The 18,897-nt window shown below is 56.8% G+C and overlaps 1 protein-coding gene across 1 annotated transcript in view; it reads left to right on the top strand.

Annotated features, from left to right (window-relative positions):
• The first annotated feature begins 725 nt into the window (after positions 1–725).
• Positions 726–18,897, top strand: part of HCN4 (hyperpolarization activated cyclic nucleotide gated potassium channel 4) — a 41,207-nt gene continuing 23,035 nt past the window's right edge. Inside the window, exon 1 of the mRNA XM_058542030.1 lies at positions 726–2,063. Coding sequence (XP_058398013.1) covers positions 1,279–2,063 — 785 coding nt within the window. The 5' untranslated portion in view covers positions 726–1,278. The remainder of the gene's footprint in view (positions 2,064–18,897) is intronic.

The following is an 18,897-nucleotide window of genomic DNA, read 5'->3' as shown; positions in this document are numbered from 1 at the left end:
CCCCGCGTCGGTGGCTGCGGCAGGCGCATTTCCTCGAAGTCTTACCTCAAAGGGCTGTGTCTCACCCGCGCGCCCTGTGCCTCCCGGAGTTTACCCCATGCCCTCCTGGCCGGGCCGCTGTGAGGCTCGGCAGGGGAAAGCCCGGCAGGGGGATTCGCCCCCAGCCCAAGTCACAGGAAAACCCCGGGAGCAGCCCCGACGCAGCGCATTTCCCGGAAACCCCTCTCCAGGCGCGTTGCGGGAAGGCCTGGGGCTCCGCATCCAGACGACCAGCTCGCCTCCTCGGAGGAGGGTCGGAGACCCAGCTGAGAAGCAAAACCGCCGGGGAGAGGCGAGCCCAGAGCTCGGAGAAGGAGAGATCGGGAAACCCCGCCCCCTCCCCCCAATCTTGGCGTGGGGAATTCGCAACCCAAGCCGGAACCCTAGACTTGGGGCGCACTCCCAGCCCTTGGCCAAGGAAAGATACTCACCCCAGCCCCTAGGGTCCGGCGACGGTCCACCCTGCGCCCCCCGCCGGGCCCGCCCCTCGCCCCCCTCTCGGCCCCCAGCCCGCACGCCACTGCCCCTTTAAGAAGCCCAAGGTAGGCAGGCCCGGCTGCGGGAGCCGCTCCTATGGCAACCCGCGAGCTGCGGCGGCTTCATGAATATTCCGGGGCGCGGGAGCCAAGTGCTGCCGGAGGGCGCTCCGGGGGAGGCGGCCGTTGATGTAAGCCCGGCGGGCCGCTGGGCTCCGCTCGGCTGCGGCGGGAGCCCCGGGACGGGCCAGCCGCGCTCGGCAGAAGAGGCGAGGCGAGCTCGCGAGTAGCTGGCCACAAAACCGGGGCGGCTGGACAGACGGACAGCCTGCCCGCCCGCGGGACGCACGGCCGGGAGGCGCGCGGGCCGTGCGCTCTGCGCTCCGGAGCGGCTCTCCGAGCGCCGTGGCCGCAGCGCCGCTTCTACCCGCGCCCATTGTTCCCCGCGGGGGCGGGGCGCCTGGAGCCGGGCTGAGCGCCGCGCCCCTGAACGCGGGAGGGAGGGAGGGAAGGAGGGAGCGCGGGGTCCCCGCGCCCAGCCGGGCCCGGGAGGAGGCGCAGCGCGGCGACCCCGGGACCCGGAGCCGGACTGGGAGCCTCCCCGCGGCACACAGCCTGCCCGAGCATGGGCGCCTGAGGCAGCCCGGCGCCAGAGGCGAAGGACGCGTCCCCGCTAGCGGACTGACCGGCGGGCGGACCTGGAGCTGGTCCTCGGCGCTGCACCCGCGCCCCTGCCCCTGGCCCGGCCCCTGCCCCTGGCGCCATGGACAAGCTGCCGCCGTCCATGCGCAAGCGGCTCTACAGCCTTCCGCAGCAGGTGGGGGCGAAGGCGTGGATCATGGACGAGGAGGAGGATGCCGAGGAGGAGGGGGCTGGGGGCCGCCAGGACCCCAGCCGCAGGAGCATCCGACTGCGGCCGCTGCCCTCGCCCTCGCCCTCGGCGGCCGCAGGCGGCACGGAGCCTCGGGGCGCGGCCCTCGGGGCGGCGGACGGCGAGGGGCCGGCCCGCGGCGCGGGCAAGTCCAGCACTAACGGCGACTGCAGGCGCTTCCGCGGGAGCCTGGCCTCGCTGGGCAGCCGGGGTGGCGGCGGCGGCGGAGCGGGGGGCGGTAGCAGTCACGGGCACCTGCATGACTCCGCGGAGGAGCGGCGGCTCATCGCCGAGGGCGACGCGTCCCCCGGCGAGGACAGGACGCCCCCGGGCCTGGCGGCCGAGCCGGAGCGCCCCGGCGCCTCGGCGCAGCCCGCAGCCTCGCCGCCGCCACCCCAGCAGGCGCCGCCGGCGGCCTCCACCTCCTGCGAGCAGCCCTCAGTGGACACTGCTATCAAAGTGGAGGGAGGCGCGGCCGCTGGCGACCAGATCCTCCCCGAGGCCGAGGTGCGCCTGGGCCAGGCTGGCTTCATGCAGCGCCAGTTTGGGGCCATGCTCCAGCCCGGGGTCAACAAATTCTCACTGAGGATGTTCGGCAGCCAGAAAGCCGTGGAGCGCGAGCAAGAGAGGGTTAAGTCGGCCGGGTTTTGGATTATCCACCCCTACAGCGACTTCAGGTAAGGGGGCCCGGCGGTGATCCTGTGGGTTCCCTGAGCAGTCGCAGACACGCTTCCTCGGCCCTGCTTCTCAGCCGGAGTTAACTTTCCTTCCTCGCGCTGGGAGCTCCGAGAGTGATGGGGAGCCTCTAGGCTCCGAAACACCCTCAGACCTCCTGCACCGCGCTGGGAACTTTCCTCTGTGTTCTGGGCTCCCGTCCTGGTCCTCTCATCCTCTGGGGTCTGGGCCTCATTAGAAGCAGGCTGAAAAGGTGTTCTGAGGCTGGCCTAGCCCTGGCGGCAGCCTGGATAAGGCTCTGCCGTCTTAAGTAACACATCCCACCTCCCCCTTCTGGGCTGCAGAGTTAGGGTAGCATCCCAGTCGCAGCTCCTGGTCATTCCGCCTGCAGGGCAGGGCCACAAGGGAGACAGACCTCTTGGCAGCTGGGCCAGCTCCTTGGGCGCTGACCCCAGGTGTTAATATCTGCCTTCTGGTGGCCTGGGAAGCTGCAGCTGGGGAAGGAGAGCTGGGTCCCTGGAGGACTGAGGTCACTGGGGCCTCAGGTCCAGGATAAAAGCCCTCTGCACCCACCTTAACCCTGGGCCCAGCCCCTCATGCCAAGTGATGGGCCAGGAGCGGGCACCCTGGGTAGCTGTCATCAGGACTGCCAGGACAGGATGACCTTGCTTATAGTGGTCAGTGAAGATGCCTGTTGTCCTGACTGTTGGGCAGCTGTCCTGTGACCCCAAGCTTGTCCACTGCCCCATCCTCACCCCAGTGGCCCAAGCTCCAGCAGCTGCTAGGTCTCTCATGGGTCAGTTGTGGGTCCCCAAACAGTGTGACTGCCTGTCAAGGAGAGGGACCCCACCCCCTTCCCCATCACCTGAGTCAGATGCCACTGAAGAGCGAATACCACTTGGGGCCTGTGGGGGTATCTGTCAAAAAGAGAGATGAATGATTGCCTCTGAAGTTGGGATCAGGGATGTCCCTACTCCAGTCAAGATCTTGGGGTCCCCCAGTACGCTCCCAGGCTTTCCTGATACACAGGATTGAAGTGAGGGTCTGAACAATGTTCGCCCTTTTGAGCTGGGTTTAATTCTTTCTCTCTCTCTCTGGGCCCTGCCCCCTGTTTAGCTCCTTTCCCTGCCTACCCTGCCTGCCTGCCAATATAAATGAGCATTTTACCAGTCCAGAGCCCTCTTTGCAAACTCCAGGGAAGCTAGATTTGTAATGAGAGCAAAGCCATTTTCCATCCAATGAGAGAGATTTCTTGTGCTGGGAATGACCAGTCAGGCAACACTCGATGGCTTAAAATAGGTGGTGAACAGAGGGCCCCCCCTTTTCTCTTTTTGAGGGACTACTCTTCCTAATGTTAATATCCAGGATTCCCATTCCCGGAGGGTGTGGGAGGCCAGAGCATAGGCTAACAGACAGCCCTAGTCTTCAAGTTGTGTGAGAAAATGTAGGACCCTCCCATCAGGAACTGGGGCTGGTTCCCAATGCCAGGTTCCTAAAGTGTGGTCTCCCCTCTGGTCAGTACTGGGACCTGAGGATCTCAGCACAAGCTCAGGAGGAGTGGGCAGGAGCTGTGTCTCCTGCACCCCCCTGGGTGTCCTAGGCTCTCCTCCTCCCTCTGAACTCCCTGGTGGTGGTGGCAGGTAGGCTGTGCCAGTATCAGCCACTTGAGATTGTTCCCTTGCTCAGCTCCCTGCTGCCTTGTTGTTTGAAAGCCTCTGTTCAGGGTTCTCATCACCAACCCCATTGCCTGTTGTGGGGAGGCTGCAAGGGGCCAACCCCAGGCATGCTTAGCCTCCATCGACCATAGGCATTGATTGGGCGTCTTCTGGCAACTAGGCCTTGCCTTCCCAGTCTTCCCTTCCCCTGGATGGTGAAGGGCTAGGACTGGGCTGATTGCATCAATGGGAACCTTCCCGCCTTCCTGCTCTTATTCTGCCCATCTTGGCATGTCTGTCTGCAGTTCTCCTGCTGCAGAATCTCCCACTAACTGCAGGCTGCCTGGGACATGGCGGAGGGGGAGGGTGGTGGGGATGAGGAGCAAGGAGGGGATGGGTGCAGCAGGATTGAAAAGCAGGCAACAGAAAAAGGGTCAGACGGCTTTGAATTTGGCTTTGTGCAATAAGCAACAGGGACTGGTAGCTGGAAGCACACGTCCTCTCTGCACAGCCTTATAGCTGCCTGGTGCTGGATGGGGTGTAAGGAAAGAAGCCCAAGAAAGACCATCTGTGTCATGTCTCTCCTACACCTATGGCAGAATAGCTGGTCTTGTCTTCACAAGGTCAAAGAAGCAAGGGCCTGGCTAAGTCTTCTAAGCTTAGAAAACCCAGCACTCAACCCGGCCACTCCCCCCACCCCCCCCACCCCCGGCCCCCACCCAGCACCCCAAGCCTCAGTCAGTTGAATTTCAGCCACTGGCCTTGGGCCTTTATGTGGAGGCAGTCTCCACTGCCCAGCTCAGGCTTCACACGAGCTTCTGCAAGCATTGCTCAGGCGAGTTGAGGATTTATTCATCATTTTGACGGGCAGGAAGCATTGATCCAGCAGAATTGGTTTAATAAAGAATCACCAGCAAACCATGATAGATTGAGTTTGCGGTTTGGAGTTCAGGACTCACTGTCACGGGCTGCTTCCGGTGTCTCCTGTCCCTGGGGGAGGAAGGTTGGGTGCCTTTTGCAAGGGCTGGAATGGGCTGCACTCAGGGACCCGCATAACCTGGGCCGTGTCTAAGAATAGGCTTTTCTTGGCTGCCTCTGCTTCTCCTCACCCCTCCATCCCCTGCCCCTCCATGCCTCGGCTACCCCCATGGCTCCTCCAGGCTCCACGGGCTTGTCTGGCCTCCCCTCCCCTCTCACTCCCCATTTGCCTTTTGAAACTTGTATTTAAGGTTTGGTGAGGGAAGAGGCCAGGATGTGCAGCACCTCGGGATGTTGCTCCCCGGGCTCCAGCCAAGGCTGATTGGGCTCTTGGGTCCTAGGTAGGTCCTTCCTTCCACATGAGCCATGTGTTGGAAGCTGAGCTTGGTGGTGGGAACCTGGAACAAATAAAACATAGTATCTGCCTGATTCTGTTTTTCCAAGAGGAGAGAAAAGGAGAGAAAAGGAGTGGGAACCCCGAATGAAGATGGACCTGGTTTTGTTCCCAGAAGCTGGTCAGGCTTTCAAGTGTCAGGCTCAGGGGCTTGGCCTGGGTGTGTGTACGTCTAGGTGTCTGTCTGAGCCGGTGTCTTGGGGCTGTGTAACGGTTGGATATGGATTTGGCAGGGAAATCCCTATGTGGGATGTCAGTTCTGGGGCTACTCTATGCCCCAAACTCTAGCTTGGCCTTGAGAGTGTAGGCAGGCAGAAGCTTGGCCCTTCTCATCCGTCTGCCCCTTCCCTCTCCTAGCCTGAGCCTTCTGAAGCTGTGAGGAAGTGAAGGGAAGGGAGGGCCCTAAAGGGTCCTTTCCTTAGGGCGGAAGCAGCTGGGGTCTGAAATCATGGAAACTGGGCCAATGGCCTGGTAGGTCCCAAGGGTGGCCTAAAACTGATTTTCTGTGCTGGTCCCTGGCCCCAGAAACTGCCATTGCCCACCTCACATCACCTCCCCAGCTCTGTCTGCCGTGGGGCCCTGCTTGGGTTATGAGGCCTCTCTGAGCCTCACTTTTCCAACCTAGAAAAATGGGAATCCTGTTGCCTATCGCCATGTTGGACACATTGTACAACTGAGGTCACCCCGTGGAGGCGAGAAGCTGCAGTGCACTGTCAGACACCAGTGATGCTGTCATGAACCACACTGCCCCTGCCCTCACTTCCCTTAGGGCCTCTGTCCTTGGCTCAGGCCAGTGGTTCTGAACCTGCATCAGAGACCTAACTGAGAACCTGCTGGAAACTATAGAGTCTTTCCAGAAAGATACCCATACATCTAGACACACGATACGACACTCAATTTCTGGGGTCTGTGGACCCCCTAAGTAGAAGCCCATCTTTGTTGTGAACCCCACTCTAGGCCATCCCAGAAGAGCATCCTGGCCTGGTAGGAGCAGGTGCGAGCCTCCTAGAGCTAGTCTTCCCTGGGGCCCTCTGTACTCTGAGGCTTGGCCCTCTCGTTGCCAGCAGGATGGAAATGAAAACGGAGGGGGTGGGGGCAGAGTTAGATCCCTCAAGAAGGAAAAGTGCTCTGCCTGGGGGCTAGTTACTCTTCTGTTTCCTCAGTCCCACTCCCGTCTCTCTGCCTTTCAACCGTGGGAAGGACTGCGAGGTGGTGAGGAGGAAGGCGGCAGCCTGGCTCTGGGTCTGGGGAGTTCTGAGGCCCATTCTTGGGTGGGCCTTCCTGGGGGCCATTGCCCAGGAATGCTGCTTCTGCTATCAGTGTGGAAAGCCAGGCTGAAAGGAGCTGCAGGCCGCACTGTTGGTGCCAGGGGAGGGGGAAGGGCGCCTTGGTGCAGAGGGGAATTCCAAGGTGAGCTGCCTGGGCGGTGCTGTCAGCTGGCACAGTGGGCAGCAGGATTCTCCAGTGATGAGGACGTGCTCAACCTGATAAGACTGGGGCTGGTGGAGGGTGTGCTGCGAAGGCCAGGACCCAGCTCAGGGCCGAGGTGCCCTCGGGATGCCGCGTGCATAGAAACCCGATGGGGCCGGGGAACCAGCACCCTTATATTGCCTAGAGGGTGTGGCCTGGGCTCCAGGTTCTCCCCGTTGCAAGTCTTCAGTTCCTGGTCTGGCTGGTACATGATGAGGCTGGGGCTTCTTCCCTGCTCGGCCCTGCCCCATTTGTTCCCTTAGCTGCCGTGAGCTGTGAGGCTTTGGGGCTGTCAGGTGGCCTGCCTTGCACAGTGCTGGGCTGTCTGCCTGTCCTTCTGCCCTCCTCTCCCAGGCTTTAGGGCCTCCGGGTCTTCTGGGATGCCCTCTCAGGCCACTGCGGCCACCATCACCCGTCTCTCCCTCCCTGACCATCTCATGGCGTTTGGATGGAGCTCTCTGTTTGTTACCATGCGGTGCTTCTCACAGTCAAGTCATCCAACTCACCTGGGGATCTAGTAAGATACAGACTCTGACTCATTAGGTCTGGGGTGGGGCCTGAGATGCTGCATTTCTGATAAGCACTCAGGTGATGCCAATGCCGCTGGTGCCCAGCCCAGAACCATGCTTGGAGTACTGAGGTTCAGATCGTGTGTTTGTTCCGTGCTTAGCCTGGGTTCCCTGACTGAATTCCCTGAGGGCAGAGACTCTGTCTTCTCCCCTTGGCCTCTAGCCCTGAGCAAGGCAGGGTGAATTCTGTGAACTGGGCCGAGCAGCCCTCAACACAGAGGTTGGCCGCAAACTTGGGGTGTCAGATTCATAGCCTCCCTCTCTTCCTGCACTGTAGCTTGGACCCTGCTGGCCCTGGATGCTGGCTATTGGGGTGGGGTGAGCAGGGGGAGGCCAGGTGGCCAGAGGGCCCTCATTAATCCATCCTGTCCCATTACTTTGGCAGCTTCTCTCCCATTCGAAGGGCCAGAGGGGCGGGCTTGGCTGGAGGAGAAGGGGCAGGGAGCACAGTGACTGCTGTGCTGCAATGAGATTTCCGGGAAGGAACAGATGTTGTCAGTGAGAGAGTCCAGAAGTGCCAGGCAGGAGAGCCGCTGTGAGGTGGCTCTGACAGTGGCTGGCTGGGAGGAGGACAGAGGCGTCCAGTAAGAGCAGCTGTCTTGGCACCTTGAGGTTGTGGGGGGGTGTGTCCAAATCTTAATGCCCCCTCCCCTGCACCAGACATGCCTAGCAACCTCCCCTGTGGGCTGGGCTTGCCCGTCACTTCTCTCCGCCCGCTCCCACCGTCTAAGGCACCAGTCTGCATACAGATGACGGGGCTGACGAGTGTCACAGCAGCCTGAGTGGCCCTCGTGCCTGCCATAACACTGACCACCACAAGGGAATTCACCCAGAGCGGAAGGTCCAGCCCCAGTCCCCAGGGGGCTTGTCATATAACCGAGGAGGCAACCAGCTCCGGCACACACTCCTTGGCTCAATGTTCTCACAAAGCTGCCACTGCCAGTTGCTAATTAATAGAAGGGCTGCTGAGGCCGGCCAGGCAGTCCTGCTTGGGCCCAGGGGATGTTGAAGAATCCACATTTCCCAGCCAGAGCGGGCCGTGGGGAGGGCAGGGGCATCATCTTGGCTTCGGAGAGGATGTTCTCTGCCAGCCAGGCTTTACTGAGAAAGCGTTGCCAGGGCCCTGTGAAAACTGTGATCCCAAAGCCTAGGAGGCCACTCAGAGACACTCACTATCATCAGCACCTGCCCAGAAATGGGGTGGGAGGCAGCACAGAAAGGTGGTGAGCTCCCCATCACTGAGGGTGCTCAAGATGAGACAGCAGTACTTAGGCCAGAGATTGCTAAGCAGCATCCCATGGATCAGATACAGTACCCAGATGTGTTCTGGTTGGCCAGCATACTGTGTTGTAACAAATCTGATACGATGTTTTAAAATGGAAAGATGTAGCATAAAAATGTGGCTTTCAGGCTTCTCATGAAAAATTAGAAACTCGGGCAGCTCTGGCCCCATGTTTCCACCCCACAGCGGGAAGCTGGAGCAGACTAGAGGCTGCCCCCTGTAAATTGGCTTTTCTCTCCTGTTGCCCACAGTCCCCACCCTGTCCCTAAGGTCTCTGTCTTACACCCAGCTGTGTCACTCATGCACATTTAGCTGCCTGATCCCTGTAGGCTTCTGTGTTTATAACCCTAGACTCTTATCAGTAGAGACTAAAGCCAGGTGGGTTCACAGATCAATACCCACCATTTATGAACTATCTACCATGTGCCGGCCTGTGCTTATATTTCGTTTATTCTTCATAGTGGCCTGAAAAACAGGTTCTGTTATTCCCAGTTTGCAGATAAGGAAACTGAGGCTCTGATGGGGGGAAGGGGCGGGAAGATTTGTCCCAAATCACATAGCTATGAATACCAGACCTGGAATTTAAACCTGGTCTCTAGAACTCTAAACTCGTACTTGTTCCTCCTTCTCTCTCTTCCTTCCTTCTTCTTCTTCTTTTATTTGGCTAGCTTTAAAAAGTTAAATTACCGAAGTAGTTCAAGAAAACATTCTCCTGAGAATGCATATATTACGGATAACGTTTGACCACACGTTAGCTGTGAGGAGGGGCTCGGAGGGGTGGGGCTCAGCTGGCACAGGAAATTTAACAGATCTCAGAAAACCAGATCTAGACAGAACTTAGCAAGCTCCTGGCCTGAAACCTTTATTTTATAATTGTGGATCAGAGGACCAGAGAGGGGAAGTGACTGGCCCAAGGTCACAGAATAAGTCTATATCAGGGATGAAACCAGAACCCAAGTGGGTTATGTAACGTCTGGCTGCAAAGGTCTTAAAGCTCCATAGGCTACCCCAAGACCCCAGACAGAGGGTGTCCAGGGAAGGCTTCTCCTGAATGGTCTTGTCACTGGAGCTGTTTCCTGTTTCCCCAGCCCTCTGCCTGAATTTTGGGTTAACAGGGATTTTCAGAGTCCCGTCTTAATATAAGCTCATCCAGTGAGAAGGGAGTCTTTCTGCATCTGAAGATGCAGCATCTGGAGGCTGAGACGTGCCTGTCCTAACCCCTCAGTCTGGGGCTGCTGCTCCTGGGGGAGCCGGATCAAGACGTCTTTCCACCTGCTCCTCCCCCAGCAGGTTCTGACTGGCGTGGAGACCTTTGGGATATTGGAACCATGTCCAGATGCCATTGATGCACCTGTTCCTCGATAGGAGTGATTGGGGTTCAAAGGGGATGGGGACAAGTAGCTAGTGGTAATGTATTCTTTCCACCAGAGGAATAGGTGGTCATGTGGTCTGTTTATTACATCCTTCAGGGAAGTGAGAATGTGGAGTCAGTCTGCAGCTCGGTGTGTGAGCAGGGTCGGGGTTCAACGTGTGAGCAGGGTCAGGGCTCAATGTGTGAGCAGGATCGGGGTTCAGTGTGTGAGCAGGGTCAGGACTCAGTGGGTGACTGAGGTTGGGGCTCAGTGTGTGATCAAGGTCAAGGCTCAATCTGAGACCACGGTCTGGGCCCTCACTGTGACCAGGATCAGAGCTCAGTCTGTCTTTGGGATCAGGGTTCAGCCTGGGACCAAGAGAAGGCCTTGGTCTGAGGTCAGGAACTGGAGTCTTCGAACAAAGCCTTTGAGCCAACCCCGGTGCCTGGCCTCCCTGAGGCAGCAGGGCTTGGGGCAGCCCTCCCTTCCTTTAAGCTTCCTGAGCTCCTACATCTCTTAGCATCTGTGCCAGCTGCTCTGGTCATCTCTGGGAGGTAAAGTACAAATTATAAATAAACAACAGTGCCACTGCTGCCGACGGCAGAGCCACCAAATCTCACACGTGACCACTCCCCGCCCCTCATTGCTCTCTCATTGTTTGGGGCTGGTATCTGTCTTCCTAGCCAGGCAGCCAGCTCGTGGCTCCCGCAGAGTGGCGCTCATGCTGGGCAGAGAGGTGTGCTGGCTTGATAGAGGGACTCCCTACACCCTACTGCACCCACAGCTCTGGGCTCCCACAAATTACGGAGCAAGCAGCGGGGCCTCCAGGTCTGCTCACGGCAGCTGTGGGGGCCTGATAATTGGCTGCTGATGGTTTTGTGTCTGTCTAAGCATTTACCCATGTGGGTGGACGTGTTATGTCTGCGTGAACAAGGCTTTCAGAAATTAATACATAACACCGGGCTGGCTAATACGTTGTCTTCTGGGCTTGGAGAGGGGCAAGCTAAGGGTGTCATGTCCTCAGGAGACCAGATGTTCCATTCCAAAACTGTTTTCACCCATTAGGGAGTATGGGGATCACTACTCACTTGGCAAAGAGGAGAGTAGAATTTCAGCTCCTCCTAGGGTTCCCCAGGTCTGGTTTGGGGGAGGGCAGACAAGAGTTAGACCAATATGGATTGATGGTCAGGGAAGGCTTCCTGGAGGAAGTAGATCTGAGCTGGATCGGAAGGCGAGAGGACCATTCTGCACACTTTCTTGGAAGCAGGTGTCTGGGAGCTTGAGCTAAGGGGCCACCTGGCTGGGGTGGGTGTTGGCAGGCGCTGAGGGCAGGTTACTCAGTATCTGTCGCTTCGGACCTGCACTCCTTAACCTCTTCCCTTCACCCTCGAGAACTCTGACCCCACTGCCCCTGATGCTGCTGAATACGTGTGCATGTGTTTGCAGGTGTGTTTGTGTGTCTTTCTCTGGCCTCTCACCCTAGGTCGTTGCAGCCCAGGGAAGCCACCCCCCAGGCCCTGGCCCCAGCTGCACAACCTCTGAGAAGATTCCCTTCTCCTGCCGTACTAGGTCCGGAAGGCAGGTGTTGCTGCTGCAATAATGTCACTGAGCATGTGGCCCGGAGCCCAGAAGTAATTACCCTGCAGTTCCCCATTGCAGGCTGGAGCAGCCCCTGTCAATGATTAACGTGAGTCCCAGCCACTTGACGCCAAAGCCAGCCATAGGCTTCTCGCACCTACAGTTTGTCAGAGGATACAGGGCACTTGTTCCCTTCCCCAGGGACAGGAAAGACCGTCAGGCCCACAGGTCTCATCAATGCCATTGGCACCTTTTAGAAGAAACTTGCTCCAGCAGGGGAGACTCTGCAGCTGGGGCCTGTCTATGCAGCATCAGGGCTGGCCCATCCTGGAGCCCTGGGTCCTCTCAGCCTGAGGTTTCCTAGCATGTAACTGCCCACCCCTCCCATGCTGTTTGCCCTCCTGACCCTCATCCTGTTCTGCTGTGTGACCTCAGCAAAGTCTTTTCCTCTTTGTGTCCAGGGTCAGGGCTCAGTCTGAGGCTGAGAAGAGAGCAAAGCTAATTGGCCAAATAGGTATTGAACTCGTAATCCTGACCCCATTAGTGCAAATTGAGCCAGCCGGGCAGGGACAGCGCTGCCGACCACAGAGCTGAGGAGAACCAACCTTCCTCTGTCCAGAGCCTCTGCCGAGGCCCAGCCAGGCGTGCTGCTGGATTGTGCAGCCCCCTGTGCTCCTGGAGCAGGTGGGGGACTCCTTGCCCCTCTTTCTGCAGAGGCTCTGCCGGCCCTTAGTCCTGGGGACCGGGGCTCCCCAGCATGTTGTGTGGTGTTGGTGCCGTCTGTGGAGGCCCCTCATTAGAGCATGGCCCCTGTGGGAATGGAGATCAGGCTTTCTTATCTTTATTTCCTGGGCAAAGGGCCCCAGCTACCTTCTCCTCCCAGCCACCTCTCCTATGGGACAGTTGTCCCCTCCTAGAATGTCAGACCTGGCCTCAGAAGAGTTCAGATGTGAGGATCCATGGAGACTATAGGCCACACTGGACAACTGTGGTTGGAGGAGTCCCGAAGGGTGGGCCAGCAGGACCACCGACTTTGGAATTGGCAGGGGACCAAAAGGCCACAAGCTGTTTATCCTGTCTCGGAGGCTCTGGGAGTTGCTCCACAGCTTCTGGGGACAGAGCCGTGGGTGCTGGCCATGAATAGGAGGCAGTTGAAGACTAGGCTCTGCCCGGTCCAGCTGTGTGGAGGGAGCTGAGGCCTCCCCTCCCTGGGCCTTGCTCTCCTTCTGAAAATGGGACTGGACTGGGGGTGGGTTTTAGCAGGACCGCAAAGCTGGAATTGTGGCCGCCTGGGGGCTTTATGCGATTACAGATGCCTGGGCCTCCAGGCCCAGGCAGGTATATTTTGGGAAGCACTCAAGTGATTCTGCTTCCATCACTTTAGGAGCCAGTGAGCCGGGCACCCCTCAGACCCCTTCCGTATGAACAGTCTGCAGTTCTCTGACTGCCCACATTTGCCTTAGCCCTTCAGGGCTCCCCAGAGCCTGGGCATGAAATACCAACTCCCCAGCCTGGCCTCCAAGCCCATTCGTGATGGGTCCTTCTCCAGGGAGTTGTTCCCCTTTTCTTCCTTGCAGGTTGTTAGCCATCAGAATCATAAAACTCTGGGGCTGGCAGTCCCCCAGGGAACATGGCCCTTGCTCTGCGTCCTTGTCAGACTATGTTTTCCTGGAGGGGAGGCGGCAGAGTCAGGTCCAGCTCAGAGCTCAGGCATCCCCAGGGGACCCCTCCCCGCCAAGAAGGGGGCCACATAGACCCTCCCGGAGTCCATATCTAGCTACTTTCTATGGGGCAGCCTTTCCACGGTGTGCTCTTTAGCCCCGTCCCTCACCAGTGCTGCTTGGCCTTAGGAAGTTCTGCCCGAATCCATCCCATTTCCTCCTTCACACTGACCTGCCTTCCTGCAGGAGCAGGTGAGCTCTCCTACCTAATTTCCCCTGAGGTCACGCTCACATCCTACTCCACAGCAATATTCTATTTTTGCTCCATTCTCCTGAGTAGGGAGAGTCGTGTTTGAGCCTTCTTTGTTTCCTGTAAGCGGGGCAGAGAAGTTCTCCAACTGCTAGTTCCCGCACCAATTTTCCCCAGATGGTCTTGTCAGCTGAGTGAAGCTCAGAGAGGTTAGGCCGCTAGCCTGAGGGAACACAGTATCCTGGCAGTTCTGGGCTCTGTAGAGCAGATGACGCCAGCTGTTCAGTTTGGTGTGTGTGTGTGCGCATGTGTGCTTATGCACATGCTTACACTAGTGTGTCTCTGTGAGTGCACAGATTTAGGGTCTCCAGAAGAGGTCTCACCCCATCAGAGAAGCAACGGGTTGATATCTTGGTGTTCCTTATGGCCAGGTCTGTGCTCAGCTGTGCTGTTGAGAAGGTGCCGTCACAATCCCTTCCCCGAGGAACTCTCTTCCTCTGCACCCTTCATGGATTCCTGTGTCCCCAGAAGAGTCCTGACTACTCAGTCTGGCATTCAGGATGCCCCCATCTTCTCTGGGTCTCTCGTAGAGTGGTATCGGGGTGGGGGATGGCGTGTCAGAGTGTTCTGAGATGTGCACTCTTCTCTCAGTGAGCTTTCCATCTGGCCAGCTGCCCTTGGCTGGTCTTGTTAGCCTCTGCACTGCAGAGATTCATGGAATCAGCGTCTTTAGAGATTGTCTAGCTCCCTCTTCCCGTTGTACCGAAGGGGACACTGAGGAAGGGACCATGAGAGGCAGGGACTTGTTCAAGGTCACACAGCAAGGTAGAGATGGAGATGGGACTAGAAGCCGAGACCCTCAGGCCCTGGGCCTGGGTTCCTTCTGCCGTGTGGCATGGACCTCCTTCTGCAACGACAACGCTGACCTTCCTGACCAGTGGATGCTCTCAGGCCCCCTCCTCTTCGGGTCTTCAGTATCCAACAGGCCATACTGCTCCTGCAGACTGAGGGATCCTTGAAGTGGGACCAGTTCACACACCTCAGGATCCCCATAGGCCTCAGGCCAGGACCTGCGTCTTTGTGGTCACAAGAATGATGATGATGATGATAATAGTCAGCAGGTACTGAGTATTTGCACCATGTGGCGTATTATAAATATCATCTTATTGAATTCTCTCAGAATCCAGTGAGGTGGGATTAATGTTCTCATTTTGCACATGAGAAAACAGGCTCAGAGAGGTTAAGTGATTTGTCCAAGGCCACACAGCCAGGTATTCAAACATTAGAGTGCCTAACCACTGTACTGTCTGCTATAGCCTGGCTACTCAGAGTGTGGTCCCTGGACCAGCAGCCTCGGCATCACGTGCGAGCCTGGGAGCAGTACAGATGTCAGCTCCCACCCCACACGTAGTGAATCCGAGTCAGCATCTTGGTGAGATCCCCTGGTGATGTGTGTGCATATTACAGTTGGGGAAGCACTGTGCTGTATGATTGAAAGACCACAGAAGGGGAAGGAAAGCTTCAGCTAGTTACAGCCCTCAGACAGCTCACCTCCGTGGCGAGAGGCCGAGACTAGTCCTCCTTGTATGATGGAAGGCTAGGACCTCAGCCCAGGACAGGGAGGGACTTTGGAAGAGGCAGCGGTAAAGGATCATCTCGTTTGGGTCTTCAAAAACAGAAACAAAAATAAATTTTTTTCCGTAGGTAATTTAATTGATAATTGTTGTGGAAAAATTAGAAAATAAAGATACACGAAAATCCAAGCAACCTACCCATAAACCAAGCGCCAGATGCCCTTGGCTCTGAATCTGTCTCAGAGGCAGCCCCAGGCGGCTGAGGGAGCAGCTACCTGGGAGCCCTGTGATTCTGAGTCAGAGATTTTGAGGTGGGTTAAAAATAGAGCCCTAGGCCAGGCGGGGGTGGGAGGAAGAGAGCAATTCATCTACTGTCGGTGGGGAGACCCCAGGGTCAGGGAGGAGCGGTGAGGGGAGTTTGGGCCAGAAGGAGCGGGTTGGTGGTGGGGGGGTGTATTCCCTTCAGAGGCCAGAGCTGAGGTCCCACCTGGCCCAAGAGGGTTGTGGAAAGCAGTCTGGGGAGCGGGGGCTAAAATGCCAACCCTGGGACCCAGGCGGCGAGCACTCCTGCGTCCTCCCCCTCTGCAGGCAGCCAGCAGCTCCTTTGGCTGGGGGTGGGGTGGTGAGAGGCTGGGCAGTAGCTCTGCCTCAGAGAATGATAAACAGGTCCTGGACAGGTAGGGGGTGGGGAGTGGTTGGTTGAGGCTTCCAAACAGCCTTTATGGTTGTCAGGGAGGGAAGGCAAGGAAGGAGCCCCACGTGTGTGCGTTCCACGTATGTGTTCCCACGTGGGCGCTGTGGGCAGGCACGTGCTCTGCTTTGCCTGTTACACCTGCCCTTCAAATGGCCTCCCTCTGTCTTCTCACCATTGACCTCGTCCGAACAATCTGCTCACTCTGACCTCCGGGTCATGGCAGCCCCTTGTCTGCATGTTTACCCTGGCCGCCCAGGAGCTCCCCGAGGACCGGGTGACGCACGTTAGAGGACTCTTCACAGCATGGGACACTGGTAATTGGTTAAAGGGGGATTTATTTTTCTGATTATAAAGGTAATATTTGCTCATTATGGGGAATTTAGAAAATATAGGAAAGTGTAATAGAGAAAACAAAAATAACCCATAATCCCACCACTTAGCAATAATCAGTGTTAACGTTTTAGTGTATTCTTTATTTTTATTTTTGGCAGTCTTTTTTTCCCCCAGTAGCAGTCTTTAATCTACTCATCCATTTAACAATAAGACAATTTTACTGAGACCCGCCCCCCCCCCCCGCCCCCCGCAACCTGGCCCAGCTAAAAGTTCACATCTCAGAAAAGGAAGAGAAACCATTTCTGCCCTTAGGAAGCACACAGCAGGGTAAAGACTCATCCTGGGTCTGCAAGGTGGAAGTAGAACTGCCTCCTTCCTTGCCCTTCAGCTCCTTCCCCCACCTAGCCCTGTTCTCCTGGATCTCTGGGCTAGGCCTATTTGGGGAGAAGGGAGAATCTTCCAAGTCCGTACCAAGGGCACACCTGTAACGAGAGCGTGGTGTGTTCTGCCATCGTGGGCCTGTGCCAGTCCGGCTTGAAACACAACCACGGCCTTGGGTGAAGTCTTTAGCTGCAGTGTCCACCCACCAGCCCCCTCTCTCATCTCACTGTGTCACACACCCCAACACCCATGCTTCTCCCAGCCTGTCTCTTGTTCATCTACCTTCCCCCTCTTCCAGCTCCTCCCCTGCTTCTCTGTGACTTTTCCACCATCAGCTTCAGCGCCAGGTGGGGGCCATTTGCTGATGGATGTTGCTGGGAGTCTTGGAATCTTGAGAGTTTGGATGGGATAAGTTCCTCCCTGATCATCGGAGGCCTGTGAAAGCCTTGAGGGAAGGAGTCGGGGTCTCAGAGGGCTGCCCATTTCATGTAGCTTCTGCTGGGGCCCCTGCCACTCAGCCTTTGGCTCCCAAGGCATTCATTCATTCACTCATCCACCATCCACCCATTCACGTAGTTCCACCCATTCACTTATTTATTAGGACTCACCATGTAAAAGGCACTGTGCCAAGTTCGGAGAGTTGAGTGACCCCAAGATAGACAGTGAAACACGCGATTTCATCGTAGCGTGACAAATCTATGCTACAGCAGCATGTCCGGGGGGCACCTAGCCAGATTTCCTAGGGTACAAAGAAGGCTTCCTAGGAGAAGTAACGGCTCCTCTGAAGCAAGGGGCTGGGGTGGGAAGGAGAGTTCTGGGCAGATGACTGTGTAGGAAAGCCCAGGGGCGAAAGAAAGCATGGCGTGCTTGGGGCACAGAAAGTTGCTGAGTATGTCTGGAGCAGAGTGTACGAGGGGAGGCATGGTGAGAACCGAGGCGGGAGGAGAAGGCCGAATCCAGATCAGGAAGGGCCGTGGGGATGACAGTGAGGGACTTATTTGAGCTGGGAGCATGGAAGGACTTTGGGCCTGGCAAAGCGTGGAGAGTGGGTTGGTGAGAGGATGCACACCCAACCACGGACCCTGAGGTATGTGGGGTCCTGGGAGGGGCAGGAGCCCAGTTTGGAAGCTGCTAGAGTTGGCCAGGTAGTGGTGGATGAGACTCGCTGGATCCCATGTGATTGAGTGTTGGCAGGTGAGGGAGATGGCCGAGTTGAGGATAACTCCCAGGTTTCTAGATTAAGCATTTGGGTGGCTGGTGGTACCATGTGCTGGAAGCACAAGAGTTTGTGGGGGAAGCTGTTAAGTTATATCTGGATATGTCAAGAATGCGGTTCCCATGGGACATGCAGGTGTAGATGTGTAGTCAGCAAGTGAACACATGGGTGTGGAGCTCAAGAGAGAGGACTGGTTTGAAAGCCAGCAGAATAATGAAGCCATGGGAGTCGGTGAGGTCACCCAGGGAGAGTGTATAGAAGGAGAAGAGGTGAGGGCCCAAAGGAACAGAAACATTTAAAGGTCATGCAGAGGAAGAGGAGCCCCTCCAAGGGAAGGGAAAGGAGAGGCAGAGAAAAGGAGAAAAGCCAGCGGTGAGGGGGGAGGGCGTGTGTGTCTCGGCAGAATGGTCCACAGTGTCAGATGATGCTGAGTGAGGGTCACAAAGGAAATGGACTGGAAAGCATCTGTTGGATTTTGCAGCAGGTTGTGCGTTGGCGATGTGGCTGGAGGGTTGAGAGGAGTGTTGAGAATGGAGATGGAAGGGAGAGAGCGGGGACAGTGACACCTCTTTCAGGAAGCTTTGTTCTGAGGGGGGAAGATAACACAGTGGGGATTTGGGGAGTGATTAGATTTTTTAAGTGTAGAGAGCTTAAAGGAAAAAGCTGGTGGGAAAGGACCAGCAGAGAGGGAGACGGCAGGCATAGGTGAGAGAGGGGATAACCTATAGATTAAGGTCCCTGGGGAGGAGAAAGGGAATGGGGTCGAGGGCAGGTGGGAGAGTCACTAATTCGCTTGTGACTGGAGGAGGGGAAGGGGACCAGGGAGAGGCAAGCCATGTGGGAATCTAGTGGCAGGAGGAGAAAGGGGAAATTCTAGTGGCTTCTCTTTTTCTCTGTGAAGTAGAAGGTGGTGGTATCTACTGAGAGTGAGGAGGGAAAGTGGTAGTTTCAGAGCTTTGAGGAGAGTGGAGATAATTCAGAATAGCTGCTGTGGATAATGGGAGGGACAGTTTACTAGGGTCTCCTGGAAGGATGGGCTGGCAGAGGGAAGGGCCCAGCTGAATATGGAAACCCTGATGAGGAAATTGAGGCTAGGGAGCTAAGGCACTTGAATATTTAGTAGGACTGGTCTGAGGTTGTGGGATTTTCCACACAGCCTCCATGTAAACATGAAAAGGGTTGATGGTGGCCGTGATCCAGGGTTGTGATCTTGCGAAGTGGCTGCCAGGAGGACAGGGCAAGAGAGGTTGGTGAGCTGGACCATTGTGTGTAGTGGGGAGTGGAAGGAGGCAGGAGGATTTTGATGGGAGATTCGGAGGGTTCAGCTGACTAGAGGCTCTTGGGACACTAAAGAATAGACTTAGCATGATTGGATAAGAGAGCTAGAAGGAAAGGAGGTTAGGGCGAGACACTCCTCTGAGATTAGAGATGGAACAAATGGAGGTGGAG

Source organism: Diceros bicornis, chromosome 5, assembly GCF_020826845.1.
Source record: "Diceros bicornis minor isolate mBicDic1 chromosome 5, mDicBic1.mat.cur, whole genome shotgun sequence".
In the NCBI taxonomy this organism is placed as follows: Eukaryota; Metazoa; Chordata; class Mammalia; order Perissodactyla; family Rhinocerotidae; genus Diceros; species Diceros bicornis.
This window is presented reverse-complemented; position numbering and strand designations above follow the sequence as displayed.